At 35.7% G+C, this 19,708-nt stretch overlaps 1 protein-coding gene across 2 annotated transcripts; it reads right to left on the bottom strand.

Annotated features, from left to right (window-relative positions):
* Window positions 1-2,307: 2,307 nt before the first annotated feature.
* Window positions 2,308-17,740, bottom strand: LOC149170466 (KH domain-containing protein At4g26480-like). 2 transcript variants are annotated; one of them, XM_089429026.1, is made up of 7 exons: window positions 17,397-17,740; window positions 12,874-12,959; window positions 5,145-5,287; window positions 3,637-3,756; window positions 3,393-3,509; window positions 3,143-3,286; window positions 2,308-2,998 (listed from the first exon to the last, which is right to left on the bottom strand). In XM_089429026.1, the coding sequence occupies exons 1-7, from the start codon at window positions 17,492-17,494 to the stop codon at window positions 2,846-2,848; spliced, it is 861 nt and encodes a 286-aa protein (XP_089285152.1). In that variant the 5' UTR covers window positions 17,495-17,740; the 3' UTR covers window positions 2,308-2,845. The 2 variants fall into 2 exon arrangements, with proteins under 2 accessions (XP_089285152.1, XP_089285151.1); XM_089429025.1 differs by having other exon boundaries at window positions 3,375-3,509; window positions 17,397-17,738.
* Between the last annotated feature and the right edge of the window lie 1,968 nt (window positions 17,741-19,708).

The raw sequence follows: 19,708 nt of genomic DNA, 5'->3' as shown, positions 1-19,708 counted from the left end.
AGATATTTTACAATTCAATCAACCACATCTCTCACCAGCATTATCCTTAAAAGGAATAATATCATATGCTAAATAAATCACATGCTGCAAAACGATTCCAGGTTGATCTGCAAATGAAAAAATCCAACAAGAGAACCAGCTAACCAAATTAAGAAATCTGGTGATTTTAAAATTCAACTCTCATCGATGTTCTTGGAAAGCCCAACCACAAAGCATATAACTGATTGATAAAGTGCAGACAGATATACAAACCAAACACAAACAAATAAAGCGTTAGGATAGTTTTCCCGTCAACATTGCTCTTTCATTAAAAAAACCTCCAGTTAGAAGTTATGAACGTGCTGTAAGATAAAGACTTCCATTTCTCGACTATCTTTTTCATTCAACCCAATATCTTCTGTAATTGAAATGTATTAAGTTTTTAAAATTCAAGGTGAGTCTCTTTATGTCTGGCCAGTATTCAATACCACGGTATTAAATTCGTCGGCTCATTGCGAAGCAAAATGTTACAACTATTGTTCATCGTAATGCCTGCCTCTGTCAAACTGTAACAGAACCTTCTGCGAAACAGGATTGATGTTATCCATAATCCATTCACTACCTTTGACATCGCAATAAGAATTTCATGGCTATACGGTTAACAGAAGTCTACACATATATAACAAAGTTACTAAACAAACACATGTTACCCAACAAACACAAACACAAGTACCCAACAAACACTCGGGCAGCAGCCTAAACGCTAAAAAGATGAGAAAAACATGCAAGCCACCAATAGAATTAGTCATAGAAGCAAAACTCCTTAAAGTAATAATCACATTTATCATTAGGAAACACGGAATCTTTCATCTTACAGGGGATAAGTTGTTGATCCTTCTACAATGTAACATTAAAATTAATTAAAAATACATTACAGTCAACTGCATATCCCAAGTTCTTTTCCATCCTGAAAGCAATTGGGATAAAATGTCCTGGAACCCTTCTTTAATCAACTGCCTGCTACAGAATACTTTCCGAACAATATAACTACTAATTGTGCTCAACAGGTGGATAATTACACTTCTAAGAAGAAAACAACAATAAATCATGAAAAGGAAAATGCCCCATCACATCCACCAAAGTACTCTGACGTTTTTCTTGCTTGAAAAGATGAATTGCCCAATGAAATTGTCAGAAAGATGCCACTATACAAAGCACAATTTGATTTTGTTATAACTAATAATGATTCAAACATTCCAGTACCACACATGCCAGTGTCTCAACCTGCTGTCTCTATCAAATTCCATCCAATTCTAGAATATGACCAGAAAGAAAACCCAGAAAAGTATATCAACTCGTTTAAATGTAAAATTATTTTTAACGAGCAGCCCCCGTATAGCCCAACATTTGAATCAATAATTGAACAATATTTTAATATCTTATTATCCAAATGTTTCCTCATAAAATTTATGTAACTTTTATTACATGATTTGGCCATATGTATAAAGGTGGTAGCATGAGTGAGCTTGAAAGGTTGTTTTCCACCAAATTCAAGGGATGTTGCAAATAAAACCAGTAATATTCACTGTTTAACTGATCAATATAGATCTGCAGGTTTCAGTTTTGTAACAAAATGAAATCTGCGGGTTTACCATGTAGGGATTCACTGTTTATGCAACTATGAAACAAATAAAGACTCGACAGTCTTAATCATCATAACGTTCAGATTACATAATCGAACGTTCTAGCTTCTAATACACTATCAAAAGAGGCCTGACAATCCCTCCCGATAGCTGATGCTTCCAGAACCCACAGTAGAGTCGTTCATCTGATCTAAAACACATACAGCAGAATATTTAAATTAAAACTCAGGATACCCAGCCTGAAACTAATCCGGTGACCAGAAAACACATTTGTAAATCATGAAATACTGTAAAAATATGTAAAGAGAGACGCATTTAAATGTGGCAAAATGGTGCCAAATTCATCGGTGCCCCCAAAACTAGAGGCTGTAAACACACAAAGGCCCATCAAAATATGAACTGCAGACCTCCGGCTTAGGATGCAAGCTTGCCAACCTGTATTTACAGGCCCAACCAACATGTACATAAGAGGACCCAGTTGCAATGACATGTAAATTCTAGTAAAAAAAGCCACCATAAAAATGATGGGAGCTCAGATTACTGCTCTAACTTTCTTGTACACTTCAGAGTCCACCAACATACAAATTCTAACTCTCCTTTGAATGTCATGACCAGATGGAACAATGCCAACAAAAGTAACCAGAGTATGCCAGGTAATCAAATATTAATCTAAACATACAATCTATACACTAGGATAAATTATCCTTACACTTTATTTTTAATGCATATTAACTAAATAGACTAACTGGTCGAATGGGTGGTGTGTACATTATTGGAATCCTTTCCCGTCATAGAAGCATACAGGACAACTGCTATGGGAATGCAGCAAGAAATAAGGTTCACAAACTGCTTCTCAAGAAAATTATGATCCCAAATTTGTACAGTCAAATATCCCACTCCTCCAGTGCTTATCACAAAAATTTTCTTGCACTCTGCCTTCTTGATATAATAATACAAGAGTAATAAATATTACACATTTGATTTGTACGGGAAAAAGGGTAAAACCCACACCTCAGAAACCACTGTTCCTAAAACCCCCTCATAACCAACCAGCAGCATACATCTTTATATTGAGGTACACATCTGGAAAGACTATCAATATACTCATTAAACTATACTACCGGACCACTTGGATGAGAACTAACAACAAAATAATGGAATTCTTCCAGACAACTAGGAAGTCCCAAAAAAATGAGTGTGGCATAAGCCAATACATCAGGTATCTACCCCCTGGTTTTAGCCCTTTTCATTCCCAGGTTACTGCTGTTGAATGGAGATACTGAACCAGCCATGGACGAACCATCTTCTCTCAATGTACCATTCAGAATGGCCAGCTCTCTTAATTGCTGCTTCTTGAAAAAATCTTGAGACTCATCCTGCATTAAGTCAAAAGATTTGAGTGAAAAAAAATGACTTGGAAGACTGACAAATTTCAAGTTTACTGTAGACAACAAAAATGATATCCTGTATAAATTCAAAACCAGCAAAGATGATCCTGTTTGTCAAAAATCAACACATACTACAGGTTTCAGCAATTCTTCTAGTATCTCTCGTGCTTGCAGTAAGCGAGCATCTATGATACTTGCAGGCAATTCTGCCTCCACAAGGATGTGCAGAGGCTCATTGAGATGCTCATACCCTGGCTTGTCCCTCATCATGTCCTCCTGCCACCACACGCAGATGCTTAGAGACTTTTAACTTTCTAAAAAACCAGACATTGCAATAAAAAGGAGACGAGACAGAAAACAATACCGGGGATATTGAAATTACCCTTGAAGGGTCTTTAATTGAACCCCGTCCTCTGATTAGAACTCGACATTCAGTAGCGGCTTCAACTCTTTTTAGTGAGTTCCCTCTAGGACCAAGGAGACGTCCAACAAAGTTAAACTGCAATTAAAACAAACACACCTTCAGAAATGCCTTCCAGAACCAACACGTTCTACATAAATTTGTCAAACACTATAAGCAATCAATTTAGAATCTTAGATCATCTCAAGGTGGCAGATTTTGTTACGTTAGGATATTTGTCAACTGGAACTTCAACTCTGATGGTTTTTTTAACAATAATTCCACTAGAACCTCCACCTGGTGCTCCATGCCAACCATGAGGGGATGCCTGTAACATGCTCAGCCTCTGCATTGAGGGAAACTTGGGTTATTAGAAAATTTATAAGTTGACCTCTGGATAAAGAATGAAAGTTTAGCATACCATCCTCTTCTTCAGTGGAAATATAATGAAGCATGACAATGTAACAAGATAGTAAAACAACAATGACAGAGGCAACTGATAATATACATACAAACTTGCCATCAATTTAATTTAATATACTAATGGCCAAAGTTGGCAAATGGAACCGTAAAATGTACAAAGATTAGTAAACCATTGACAATGCTAATGCATCTCCAAGTGAACTACAAAAATTCTACATGAACTGGCAATAACTATAAATTGCATGAAAAAATGAAGTACTAAACCCCATAAGGTGCCCTCCACTGATGTGAATACACTACATAATGATGGAAATTCACTACCGATGAGAATATAACAATGAAAACCAAATGTAATGGCTAAATATAACCTGTCCTACAGTTATTTGAAAGTTAATCCACCACAAAATAGCAATAGTGTTGGCAGGCCTCTTGTAAGGAGACAGAATAAAGTTGTATGAATGCTATAAGCATATACGATATATGAATGCTATAAGCATATACAATATATAATTTTCATTCTTACTCAGAAAATAAATTATGATATTTTCCAAAGAGAAAACAACTAACCAAACAAAAACAAAGAATTTTATAATTTAATATCATGTAACCTATTAAAGCTGACTTTGCGAAAAGAAACTACTGCATGATGATTTCAAATGAGATGCTGTGTTGAGACATGCAAAGTCTAAATACAAATCCGCACTGTCATAGACACATACATGTAGATGAAAAAGTCATGACAAAATGAAAATATTGCCTCAATGAATGCTGCAATAGTTACAACAGGCTACCAAATAAATCTAGAAAATAGTTACTAATGTTGTCCAGTCTGAAATTATGTCATATGCACATCCATCAAGCATCACAAACCTCACGCAAGTCTATGCAATGCACCATTAGTTTTAGCAAGATATTAGGCAGTTCAAAAGTGATTGATATCAGGAACCACCAACAGCTAATTCCACAGGACCATATTAACTACATTTTCATGCCAAATATAGACATCTACTCCTGACTACTATTTCAATTAACAGGCTAGAATTTAACCATAGGAAAAGAGTTAACTGTATTTGGTCAAGTGGAATTGATATTTAAGTGATTTTCCATCACATCTAAAAGCACAACACATAAAATTGTTATAGAAAGATGCTTTCAAACTATAATTCAATTTGTCAGAACATTTTGCAATACAAAGTATAGTCTTATCACACATTGAACTTTCAAGGACCTATGCAAATGAAGTCAGCAACAGTTTTACAGAACAAACAAGACACACCAAAAAAAATACATGTTAATGGTTAGTATCCGTACTTCTGATTGGTAAGCAGCCCATCCATTCATGTCCACTCCTCCATTTGAAAGTAATCCTCCGTGAGTCAACGGGCTACCATGCTCAGGCCCATTGTGGTCTAAAAAAGATGAATTCCCCAACAATGCAGTTACCCGCACTATTTCTGTTTCACAACCCACCTTCAAAAATAAGAATGTGTACCTGTTAAATCAGATGCTGGAGCATTCACTAAGAAATTAGTTAGTCTAAAATGGATAAGAGAGATGCTCGAGAATTCACTAAGAAATTAGTTAGTCTGAAATGGATAAGAGATACGATAGTGCTATACGCCAATCAAGGCAATGTTATGGCTCAAGCACAGTAGCACTTTACAAAATATATAGCCTCCAAATAGATTAAATTAGAACCTCTGATATAGAGTCAATTTCTCCTATTCCTCATTGTGAAGGCACTTTGACATGTAGATCCAGGTCCAGAAATGTTTACAGGAATTACAACTGGAACAAAGGCATAAACATGGCAATATTGATTGGGTATAACAAAGATGCAGTGATTAGCTTCCAGATGTTTTTCTTATACAGGATGACTATGAAATTCAACTCAATGGAACCAGCAACTTTATAATGTCAAATATGGTATACGGTGAAATTTTCAAGATGATGACCTACAGATATGAACCACTGCTCACTCCAGAAAACAAAATAGAACTCTATGTCAGAGGTCAGCTTGCGTGACACCTGTGCACCTGGCCATGGCATAAATATGTTGATGAAATTATTGCCCAGGTAATCAGACTGCACTAAGAAGCAACTTACAGCATACACAAAATTCTAATATTACATGTGCAAAAAGCCCTCCACCGGGGCCTAAAAAGCATATATCAGTTAGATATACAAACCACAAGAAGGCCGGACACATACTTATATTAATCCAAAGAACTCATTGTTAATTAAAATCTGTCATACCTAACTTCAGTCTTAACACTACTGTTCTCACTGCCAGTCTAAGACTTCACAACACGTCTTTCCAGAAGTTATCCAACTTTTAAAGTCGCTTGATCACTCAGAAAGCATGTCAACTGGCAGTAAAAACATCTGTTGTTGATTCGCAATCAACATCTGCTACTTAAGCTGACTTGCCAGCATTCATTGCTAAAAGCTTCCTTTGCCCCTCCTTTGCACTGCAACTTTAGTAATGGCCCCCTTCTCTATTGAAGCCTCCAAAGCATATTAGACATGTGGACCACAGAAAAACTCAAGAACAGGTGCATATTTTCCTCTGGAACCATGGCAACAGACGACTTGGATTGTACCACCAAGTCATAAGGACATCTTTACAAGTCTCAAGTTTGTTAGATAGCAAGGGCCCATGCAACACATACCAATAACATATCAGCTGTTGAACCTTGATCCCATTAAGTCAGTGAGAATTTATGCATTGCTAACCATTAAGACATGTTGATCTAACATTGATTCCCTACCAATAGCTACTACTGCTAGCTTGTCTGGTTGTGGGATTCCATTCTTCAGAGCTAAGTCCATTCCTTTTAGCTGTAACTTCAGTTATTCCTTCAATACAGAATTATGAGAAACTCGACTGCTGACAAAGCTGGGTATGATTACAAAGGCTGACTCCCGTGGCAAACAAATAAGACAGAAATGTTCGTGACATCATACCTATCATAGACTTATTAGAAAAAATATCCCTCTTGGAAGCTTTATGGACCAATCACACACAAATAAAATAGCTTTAATACAAAAGCAAAACTCCCAATTTCTCCAAATGGTCAAAATTCTAAAAATAAGATGCCCAATAAAAGACACCTCTCTCTCTCTCTCTCTCTCTCTCTCACACACACACACACACAACACACAACTTGGGGCACAATTTATGATGAAAGATAATTGTTCCAAATTCTGAATCAAATAAGAGCTGAATTCTTAATTCTGTGGGTTGTAATTCTGTCGTGTTTGATTTCATAATTCTATGGGTTGCAATTATGTCATGTTAGTCATATGCCAAGAAGCATTCATAACATCCACACAAACTATAGTACACCAGTGACCTACATCAATTTCTATCAAAAGATTCAGAACATACTGAATTTCAAAGATTATACTATTCCTGGTAAACATAAGTATACCCGTGAACAAATGACCCAAAAACACATTGAATTGCATTTCTGAAACATTTTCGGGTAAATAATACAAATGATTAGATGAATGTAGTAACTGTTTGAATCAGTCCTCAAATGCAACTATGATAGATTCATGTACAAAACTGCATTCAATGTCACTGCAGTTACTGTATCATGATGAACCTTATCCATGATACTCTTCTTATTAAATCCCCGGTTAAGTACAGCTCATATACCATGAAAAATTGCAATACAAAGCTAATTAGCCAACTGCTAGTGAACTACTAATGACCAGTGTATAATAGGGATGTTTTATAAATATTTCCAAAATACCTCTGAGGTTTTAAAAATATTGAGCTGCAACAAAAACCCATCAGCCCTAACTTCCAACAAGAAATCTTTTTTTTCCAGCAGATATTCAAACTTGAGTACAAATTGATCCACTCTCTCAGCTCAGAACCTGTAAGCATATTTGTTGGGTTTGCAACTTTGCACTTGCCCACTACCCAAGGACCAAATAGTTCATTCCCAGTCTCATGATCTGCATTTACAGAAGCTCTTTAATACATTTATTGTCTAGTTGCTTCAAGGGATCATAGTAAAAGTTAAAAAACGCACTGAAGTGATAACTGCATGAAGTTCTATAAAGCCAGGATAATCCACCTGCAGCATCTGGCTATGTGTATCACTTCATGAGGTTCTATAAAGCCAGGATAATCCACCTGCAGCATCTGGCATGTGTTATGAACAGAAGTCAGGTTACATGATTCAACAACGTGATTACTGAGTAGAAATCTCCATCAATAACTATTGCGCAATAGGCTGAATCAATTTTATCTCTTCCATTGATCACCTTCCACCATGTACTGCTGAAGTGTAAGACTTAAAACATGATAAGGAGAATTTCCACTAGACAAATATCACATCTGAGGGGAAAGTGGATGCACCTGCAGGAAATAATTGACAGTCATCTGACATACATTTTACATAGAAATATACACATAACAAACTACACTCTGATTAATATTTTAACGTGCTCACAGGTAATAGTTTCTTATGGATGAGGTTCAATTCACCTCCCTCGCCCATTTGATATAACTGCACCAAAGGCATATATCTTTCTCTTTGCTCATTTGAACACAAATATGAAAGAATAATTTATTGCTGTGTCATTCCTATACTTCAATTGACAAGCTACGAGGAAAACTTTCATCCATTTGCAGGATCTAATAGCTTGGTTGCCGATTTTCCTTTGCTGCTATTAACAAAAGAACATCAATATGGTTGTACATACAAAACAACCCAAACAATCTCCAAAATTTTGAGGTATCTCCATATAGTGCTGGATGTCAATTCAATGCTTGTAAGTACAAAATGCACTCTCCGTCTGTGCTAAATTCTATTCAATAAGGGCAAATCCAAGCCATCACTCATACATAGCTAAATCTCTAAATCACTCATAATAGAAACATGTCATAGAAATAGTCAATATCTTTTAGAAATAGTCAATATCTTTAAGTTTCTTCCAAAAATGTGCATATACCATATTACCCAACTCATGCACATGATGTGATGTGACCATAGTGATTATGGTTACAAAAGCTCTTATAACAGAGATCATTTGGGTTTATGGATCTGTGTACCTTCTTTTCTAACATCTATGCTTCAAAAGCAGAATTTCTAGTACCTTATTCATAGAATAAAGGAGTTTTTATAATTCCATGGGGTCTTACTCAGTCTGGACATTTTTTGTTAACAGTTATAGAAAATTTGTCACTTTTCTCAATCATCTGCAGCATGATTTTGACCTTTCATAAGCATGTCTTGTTGAAGTGTATTCTTTTTCCTCCACTTCTGTACATCTCAGTTGTTTCAATCCTGCTCTCAACTGTTAGGTCCAGTATGTCTATGCTTACAAAACTGCTAAATTGTTCTAACTCCGAACTTAGCCAGACCAAAGTCATTTCTTCACCAACTCATAAAAACTTTAGACCAATGCTTCACGTTTTGGCATCAAATCATGGCAGTTATGGGTCAATAGAGAGGTCAATAAATGATAATAGTTTTCTGTCAAAATATTTCACAGACGCTTCATCATTTTTTGCTTGACTAAACCTTATGGGGCATTGGAATCTCAACACAAAGGAGGTATCCTCTTCGACAATGGGGACAAATAGCAGAAAAATGTCCCATGAGAAGTCAATCTTTGCAATCATATAGAAAAAATTATTATCGTCACAAACTGAATACAACTTCAGAAAAGGAATTCTTTGGGATATAGGCTATTTAAAGCAATGTTGCACGACTCATACTCGTATAAGACTCGGTGAGGCATCAACTCGTATAAGACTCACCGAGGCATCAACTTAAATTGTGGTGAATTTTAACCACAAAAAAGAAACTAATGACAATTCCAATCCTTATAAGTTATAAAAACCACAATATATGCAATAATTCATAACATCATCTCATATCTATAATGAGGAGTCAAATTCATGGCCAAGGAAGATGGACTTGAGCAAGATCGAATGCATCATTTATCATAAGCATAGGCATTGGGCATCATAGTGTCCAAATGAGAAGAAGAGTAAAGGGCAGTAGTAGCAAAAGCAAATGGCAACCTCTGCAGAAACTCAAAGGAATGAGTTTTCTACCAAATTCCAGAAGGATTTCTCGATGGCATCTTGCCTTTCTACCAACACATTTCCAAGGGATACTTGGTATGTGGACAATGGGGTATATCGGCATATGACATGAGCTCAATAGATTTTTCCAATCTGAAAGGGCACAACTCAAGGCTTCAAGTAGAACTTGGTGATGATGTCAAGTACTCAGTAGCAAGAGTCGGTACCATTCCCTTCTAGTTCCAATCAAGTAACCTTTTAGACTTTAACAATGCTCTGTTTGTTCCAGCTCTCATGAAGAACTTGCTTTCAATTTAAGTTATGGGGAATAGGAGCCATGCAGTAGAGTTCAAGACCTAGTAGGTCCTCATCAGGCTAAAGGAATCTAACCTAGAAGCAGCACAAGTGATAGGTGGTTAGTGAAGGCAATTAATACAAGTCGTAGGATGAACCTATTCGATCCCTAATACATAACGAAAATGGCTTGTATGAGTTGTGCTTGTGGCACAAGACGATGAGGTGCTTGCATCATAAAGTACTCCCTATCTAAGGGAGATAGTAACAGGTATTCCAGAGTTCAGCATTCAACAACGAGTATGGAAAGGGTGCACACTTGGCAAGCATGCCAAGGCTATTTTCCCATGCAATGAGCATAGGTCTAAGGAGATTTTAGACTTGGTGCATTTGGATGTCTATAGACTAATTTTATTAGCATGAATATTAGGAAGCATGTAATATGTTTCATTTATCGATGAATTCTCTCAAAAGATTTGGATCTACTTCTCAAAGACCAAGGATGAGGTCATTAGCAAGTTTTAGGAGTTCAAAGCTCTAGTTGACACCAAACAAGGAAGAGGATCGAAGTCTTGAAATTAGACAATGGGATTGATTATACCCCCAAGGAGTACGAGGGCTTATACAAGGAGGCAAAAATCAAGTGGAGACTAATTGTTCCAGAAAAACCAAAGCAAAATGGGATTGCAAATTGAAAGAACTAATCCATCATAGGGACTACTAAGGCCATAACTCATGACCAAGATGTGTGAAGTGAAAAGTTACTTTGGTAAAATAAATTTTTATCGAGTTTATTAGCTTTATTTTAAAGGTGATTGATGGGGAAAGAATAGTGCCAAATATCCCAAAGGGCATATGGAGCTATGATGCAATAAAGAGAACTTGTTATGGATGATAAATATTGGGAGAAATAATTGTTGCTGTAACATGCAGAAAATTAGTAATGGTTGCAGATTTAATATGGTTGGAAATAAAAGAGTAAAAGGCCCTTCCAAAGATGTGCTTGAATGAACTTGAAATAACATTAAGACAAGCTCCTACTTTAGTCTGATAATCAATAACATATCTGTCAACCACTAAGTAAAAGCAACAAAAGCCTTAGATACAATGCACCTCATCCAAAGCCTTTTTCCAAGTGACAAAAACCACACTTAGCTTCAAATTCTTATTGCAGTAGCATTAAACATGAATCCTGGGGATATAAATCAATAAGAGACAGAAGATGGAATGCCAGACATAAGATGAAACTTTGCTAATCATATTGCTGTTCAAAGATCTTCAATACAAGCCAAAACCAAGAGAATATCGTTTCCTCAAACCATCAATGGTTAATACCAATGTTGCACGACTCCCTCCAATTTCCCTTTTCCTCCACCTCATTTCCGAAACCAATTAACAAAAAAAGAAAAAACAATTTTTTGGACAGTTTGGGGATTTTGCTGCCCGAAGGGTCTTATAGGGGTCCGACGGGAGTCTTATAGGCTACCCACGGGTCTTATAAGGGTAAACAGGTCTTGTACAAAACCTGCTGGGTAAGGGTAAAGAACGTGGGTTTAATGAGGGTCACCCGTCCTCCCTTCTGACCTGTTCTTACCCGCAGGCTTAATAAGGGTGGTGCTTCACTGATTTAAAGTTTGAACCAAGATCTTATTCCCTAAGGGTAAACAGGTCTTGTACAAAACCTGCTGGGTAAGGGTAAAGAACGTGGGTTTAATGAGGGTCACCCGTCCTCCCTTCTGACCTGTTCTTACCCGCAGGCTTAATAAGGGTGGTGCTTCACTGATTTAAAGTTTGAACCAAGATCTTATTCCCTTCTGTAGTTTTATTGAAGAAACAGTTATTTGACTAATATATGGCTTCTTGTTAAATTCTCTATTCCACATGGCTAGTCACCTAATACTTTATTCCACAACAGTAAACTGTTGCCATTATCTCAGTTGCAATGATTGCATAATGGATCTCAAACTCAAAGGAATGGTAAGAAAAGCAGTCTCCTGCATAGAGTGAATAATGGATATCCAGTGTCTTCTTAACAATAACGCCCTACATTAATTCATCAGCACCTGTTATCCATGGAATAAGATGCTAATGACTTCTTAACCTGTTATCAGTGGAATGAGACACTAGTGATTCTCACAATATTGGACCCTACAATCACCTTGGTGCAGAATATGGTGCCAGGATGTTGCATACTAATTGACACTTTAAAAAAAATTAAGATTGATAGATAGAACAATGTGCTGAGGAATGAGGGCACAAGTTATCCTGAATGTCAAAACAATAACAAAGATCCAAATAAAAAAAATACAGCTCGACTTCCTCGCTGAACCTCTAACTGTAATAGTCAAACTGTCCATAACATCATGGCCTTTAAAGTTAGTAACTATTTGCTGCAATTGACACCTTCTATATTGCCAAAATCTTCCTCGAGCTATTGTCAATCTTTCAATAGGCTGATGTAAACTTCACAAAACAGTTCAAAAAAGTTATAGATGTTAGTAAATTACACTATGGAAACAGTCCCATAACACCATGAATAAACATTCAAAAGATGTCTACTATTAGTAACATTGGAATACATGGAAACAAGAAATTCATGTAATAAGGAATGAAATGTAGCAAAATCGTTGACACTGTTCTCCACTAGTATGTTTTTCGTAATGCAGACATTGATAAAATAGGCCCATAACGTACCCTGGTTCAGCAGCCGACAGCATTGTGGCAAAACTTGCATAAAAGGACTAAGTTTTTGCCGTTCAGCAAGCAGCTCAGTAAGATACCTGCTTGAAGAATCAAACACTTTATAAGTTATCTTAACGGCAATTACACATTAATTGGTAAATTACCTACCACTAGATGCAAACAATAATTGAAAATGGCAGGTATAGACATCTAAAATAATATTCCAATTAAAAAAAGAATGTATGGACTTCTAAGTGAATGTTTCGTGAATCTATATTTCCAACAATCCCCATTCATATTCCCGCACTAGAAAAAGAGTATTATCTGGATGCAAATATAAACATTGCACAAGAATAAAGTTTGCATGTGTAAGGCAAAATTTTAAAAACAATGCATAAAATTTAAAACTGATATAATCCACAAAATCTCTCACTTTAATCATTAAAACAAAAATATTTTGGACTGGTCAAATCATGAAAAAAGTGAGCTTGCAAACTTGACTATAGCATGTACAGAATGGAAAATCTGCATGCCGGAGTTTCATTTTCTGAGACAGTATATAGTCAAATTGCTTCAGCATTTTTTTAACATCACATCACACCCTTCCACTAGGAAACGTGGGACATCACACCCTTCCACTAGGAAACATGGACACACCCCCCCATGTTTCCCACTCCAAGGACAGGTCAACACCTGGGGAAACATTTCCCCACAAATCATTTCCCCAAAAGGGAGACCTCTAGGTGTCCCCCACCCCCCGGGCCGAAAAAAGGGATACTTCATGGCAAAACCCCTCCCACCCCAAAAAAAAGGGTTCTTCTGGGCATCTCCCAAATATCACTCTAAATTTTTGCCTGTAAAGGCTTAAAAAAGGGAAAATAAAAAGCAGAAATTATAAAGAAAAAAAATATATATATATATATATTAGAAAAACCCTACTTCACTTTCACTTTTATTCACTTTCACTCCTTGATGCTCATTTTAGTTGCAACGCTCCTTGCCCATTGTTAATTTTCAGTTTTGAACTTTTGAGTCTTGACTCTAGATAATGTTGAGCCTTGTATCTAGACCTCAAGGCTCAGACCAAGTCTTCTGAGTAATTTCAACTTACTATTTCAGACATCAGTATCTATTATTTTTCTTAGTACTAATTAGATTCTAGAAAGATGAATTTAAATTTTCAATCTATGTATTGATATTTTACTATTTTTTATCATTTATGGTTTATGAATCAATGTATTTCATTACTGAATCTGAATCATGTTACAAATTTTAAATTTGATACCATTATACTGTTTACTGTCTAGTATTAATATTTCACAATGATGAATTTGCAAGGGATGAATTGATATTTTTGGGATTTTATCATTATTATTTTGATTTATATATTTTAAAGGCAGGGACCCCTATTGCTAAGGACCTCAACATCCCCCAATCCCGCCTGAATTTCTCGAAAACTTGGGAGAGCTTCCACACATCCCCATGAGCATCTCCCTCCTCCCACACTCCCCCATCCCGGATCTTGGTGGAACATTGGGCTAGACTCTATATACATAGATTTTATATTTAAATATATGTATTGCAGCTTTTGCCTAGCCTGTATACATGCATAATACATATTTCCCACCTTTAAAAGAATCCTTTAATCTTGAGAAATAGAAAATGAGTGGAAGTATTACATCAAAGACAAATGCATCGATAAATGGAAATTCTCACACAATCCCCAAAAGATATCACTTTATTCCCTGGCGTTTCTTTGAATACAAGCATGTGAAGCTACTTGTGAGGGACTGTAACAAGGAGCTTGACTACACTCCTGATCCAAGCACAGCCTTCAGATGACATAAGAGAATTGGATAATGCATGATTTGGTTGTAAATGACCATGGTGGGTGAAAGACTTTTATCTTTGGGTATTTCAGCAAATAGCATCTGGTCTTGCTAGTGATTAGAAGCTCGCTGTAGTGAATGTGTTGATCAGTGGAACCAGAACATTCATTATAAGAACCAACAGAGCTGCAACACGTATTTTTAGGAGGCAGGTAGTTTATCTCACATGTTTCAGTGATCAGTCTTGAGTCTTAATGGATTATTTATTTACTTCAGAATCCAGATGGTTCCTGGTTTACATTCACTTATTCAAAAGGTATTCTCAAAGATTCCTTGCCAATATATGCTGCAAAGGTATTTCTGATATCTTCCAAAAAATATGGTTGCTAAGGCTGACAGGATTGAACTTGTCTAAATTCTATAATTCTGCAATGACAACCTCAGGAAGTTCCAGAGAAATAAATACGGGCAGGGACCATGCTTATTTTGACTCCAGCTGTTATTTATTTAGTGGTTGACATTCTTTATGATCGAGGTACTGTCATGCCAAAGAATTACAGCAGCCTGTTGCAGGATAACACCAATCCCTGAAAAAATAATGCCAAGCTTGTTGAATCTTAAAACTTTTGCCCAGCCACTCACCCCCAAACAATCGAAGGTATCTCATGCCACCAGCTTCCCATTATTGGCAGAGCCACGGGTTTATTTGTGACTGCATGGGCATTTTCCTGTACGATAAATGTCTGTTTCAATTTCCCATTAAGTGTTGCAATGCCTCTGGTCAGACCTTTGACAACCATGTGTGCTGCATTGATCGTATCTCTGGCTTGGATAAAATGTCTTCGGCTACAAATTGGTGTTTAGCAGGTGCACCTCAAAATCCAACTTGCATGTAATAAGTATCCATTAGTAAATCAATGAAGTTTTAACAAGTAATCACTCTGCATCAAATCATTGAGATATCTCATCTTCCATGACACAAGAGATGAGATTTGATTCACTTCCTTCCGGAGAAAATCTGTGCATGACAAAACATCATTCCACATCACAGTGCCCCCGCTGGTTAAACAAGTAGCCAAGAGTCATTACACAACATGGCACAATAAAAGAGAGATGACAGAGTAGGAGATCCTATTAAGTCGTTGCTCAAGGAAGCCCTCATGCGACAAAGAAATGAGATGATGGAGAATTTTCCCCAGATCCTTCGATAACTACCAACGAGATGATGGAGAATTCTCAAACAAGGATAAGGCTGAGTGCCAGTCCCAAGTGGCTTTGGAAGAATAGGCACCCCTCAGACCCGCACCTAGGCCAAAAGAAGTCCATGTCATGCAGTGAATCCTCTGCCTTCAGGAAGTGTTTCTTGAAGCAACTTCTAAAATAGAAAAGCATTAGTTTTTAATATGCAATTAAGACTTTATAACATAATTCGGAAAAGTCTTCAGACAGGTTTAAGGTTCACAGTATTATTCTAGATCTATTATGAATCTCTTTAAATTCTTAACAATGAATCTACCGATTAACTGCATACTATTTTTTTCAAGTTGATATTAAAATAAGAATGAAGTCCACCCTCCAAAATTCAGTTGCTCCAAAAACAGGAATAAGAAGATGGGGCAATGTTCATGTCCTAAGTGACTTTAAGAGAATAACAGCACCGTGTCACAGCAGCTTATAGCCAAATGGAAGTGCTTTTGTTAATAACTTGCCCCTCGAGAGTCATTTTGTTTGCATAAGAAGATCACTTAGAGTGAACTGCCTCTTTGGACAAGCTGCAATAATTCTACCGAGATTTATTTTAATAGGATCACCCAATTTTTGGACCGTAGTGGAGTCATTATGTTTGCATAAGAAGACCACTTACAGTGAACGACCTCTTTGGGCAAATTGCAATAATTCTGCTGAGATTTATTTTAACAGAAACACCCAATTTTTGGACGGTAGTGAGTCAATGTCCTAGGAAATGTTGCTCTGCGGTTCCCCGGTAGACGTGAGAAGGTGCAACGACCAAGGAACTGGGATTCAAAGCTGGGATAGTTGAGGTAAACTCCCAAAACCATCACCAACAGCCAATGCTTCTACTGAGTTCAAAGGAAGCGCTTAAAAACTTTAAAACAAAATTAAAACCATGGACCAACCAATGATGAGCAAAACCCAACAAAACCTGTAAGCGAACCCTCTAAATTGAACAGATTCTCCAAATCGTCCAATACACAAATAAACCAGAACCGAAACCGAAATCCCCCTGCAACCGATAATAGTAATAATAATAATACAACATTAAGCATCACAAAATGATCATTAATGCCCTCGACAATCCAATCAAACTTTTTATTTAAAGAAATATTTTGGTCGAAACGCCAGAAAGAAGACTCAAATTTGTCCAACAGAAACACGAGAATCGAACAAATCCAATGGCAAATCAGACAATGCGATTCATACTAAACGGAAATAAAAAAAAATCAAAAAAGAATTTTTATTTTATTTTAATGAAAACCCACTAAAATAAAGAACATTTCACTAACAGAAAAAAAATCTGAAATGAAAACACATGCGTTTGGTTGAGATTTCCACAAGGCCATTTCATGCCGCCTACTACGAAGAGATCCCTAGATCAATCGGATGACTGAAGTTTAAATCCATCGAGATTTGGGGTTTTAAAATTAAATTTTTCTAATTTTCCGCTGGAAAAGTAAAGAGACTCACTTGTCATGCTCGGCTATGGCAATGCTTGCAGAACGCATTCCAGGGAGCTGCGGGGAGTGTGTCGCTGATGGCGAGAAGTTCATATATCTGGCCGACATTTCTTCCGCTGAAACAACTTTAGATTTGGCCTTGGAGCTGCTAAATCCGGCAAAACCCGAGCTGCTAAATATGGGTTGCTGAAGCCTCCCAGTTCCAGAAAAGCTAGAAACCCCGTCGGCCCAAAGGGGAAGATAGAGCTTTCTGTTTATGTAATAGGGTGAGGAGGGTTTTTGGTCCCTTCCTTGTTTCACAAAGAGGATTTTTCAGGCCGCGGTTTAAAAATGTCTGTGCCAATATATGGAGGACTCCACTCCCCTTCTTCCACCGGCTCGGGAGGTAGGCCTCCTACATAATTGGGCACAGGTCACGGGCTACCGGCGGTAGATATTTCAGATCCGCGGCGACGGGTGGACACCGGCTGGGCCGTGCAGGGCTAGGGGGCTTGACCGGGAATTGGCTGTCCTATGTGGAAGGCATGCCGGTGGTGGGAGTGGGGATTTTTGGCTTTTCATGTTGTGCCTTTCTTTTAATTAAAAAAAAAAAAAAAAAAAAACAAGGACATAAAAAAAAGGCTTCACATACAGTGCAATAGGTTGGGGTGGTGTGTATGAGCTGTCTGTGGGTTTCCAACGTGACCATTTTATCTTATTTGGAAGGTTTCCATTGACCATTTACTAAATTTTTATTATAATTATTTAAACTTTAATATTTATTTAAATAATTTTATAGTTTCAAATCACTTTTTTTTTAAAACGTATAAATAATATAAAAATAAGAAAAGCAGAAAAAATTGAATAGTCTAAGATTAAGTAAATAAGAACAACCAAAAAATTAATTAAGGAAAAATTTTAATAATATAACATACCATTTCTTTTTAATTAAAAAAATATTAATATTGAATAATATTTCATGATCATAAAGATACTATAGTTGTAATGCTATATTTTTTTTAATGTAATAAGATATATCTGTCTGTGAATATTTGATTGTAATAGTTTTGTAGTTATAAATATAATAGGAATAATAATTGAAGTTTATTATTTAAAAGGTTAAATTATTTATTGAAAATAAGTGGTTAATAAAAGAAATATAAATTGTTTCTTTGACAAGATAGTATATTTTATATCCTATGGGCTCTATGATCTGTAAATTATAGAGTAAAAATGAATGCTTTATGCATATACTATATAATTTTTTATTTCGTTTAATAAAAATTTGATTTTTTCTTTAAAAAAAGAAATATAAATTATTTTTTATTGAATTATTTGGAGTATAAATTATTTTTTATTGAATTATTTGGAGTTTAGTTCTGTTATTGTGATTGATTATTAATTTATTTTCTAGTTAAATATTTTTGAAAAAATAAGATTTAAAAATAAAAAATAAAAAATCATAAATTTTATTAACAAATTCAACATTTCCAATAAGTTTATTTTTTTATTGATAATCAATCCTTTTATATTTTTCTATTTATTTTTACACTTATAAGTTTTAAGAAATTTTAAAATGAAGCAAAACTAGAGGATTTTTTTCAGTAAGAAGCAAAACTAGAGGATTATATATCTGAATGAAGTTACAATCTATTTGTAAAAGTTTATAAAAAAAATTATTAAATTTGGGTTGGAATTTTCTCATGGATTGTGGATCTACCAAAGGTCTAGAAGGATTGAATCTTTTTTCACTCTAAAAGAGATTTTTATATCAAGAAATTTGATCTCTTTAAGAGTTTGGTAAATCGTAAATTAAGAGGATATAGATTAGTTTAATTATTAATTTTAATTAATAATTTTATGCTTTTTATTTTATTTTAATTTTAGTTTTATGTAATTTAACCGAGTCAAAGTATTTTAATGATAATTATAATTATTAATATTTCTATTTTATTTTTAGATATTTACAAGATATTATATTACTTTGCATCATCTCAAGTAATCTAATAACAATTATTAAAATGATAAATGATATTAATATATCAATTTAAAAAATTTATATCTTAAATATTAATTTTAAGGGAATAAAAATTTTAATGTAAATAATGTAATATAAATATTTTATAATTCTTAATGATGTCTATAGGTATGTTTAATTATCAATAATTTATAGGTGGACGATCCCCTATTGGGACGCCAGGGTGGTTGGTTCATCGGAATGTTATCTCTTTTATCTGGTTTCAAATCTCATGGGGGGACACCTTTGGCCACTATGATAAGGCTCAAGGGGTAGGCTCCCCCTTATCCTTGGAATCTCAACTCTTTTTAAGTCATAAGTTTCTA

Source organism: Pinus tabuliformis, chromosome 4_2 (assembly GCF_031772625.1).
Source record: "Pinus tabuliformis cultivar Carrire ecotype Pingquan chromosome 4_2, CPIR1, whole genome shotgun sequence".
Taxonomy (NCBI): domain Eukaryota; kingdom Viridiplantae; phylum Streptophyta; class Pinopsida; order Pinales; family Pinaceae; genus Pinus; species Pinus tabuliformis.
This window is presented reverse-complemented; position numbering and strand designations above follow the sequence as displayed.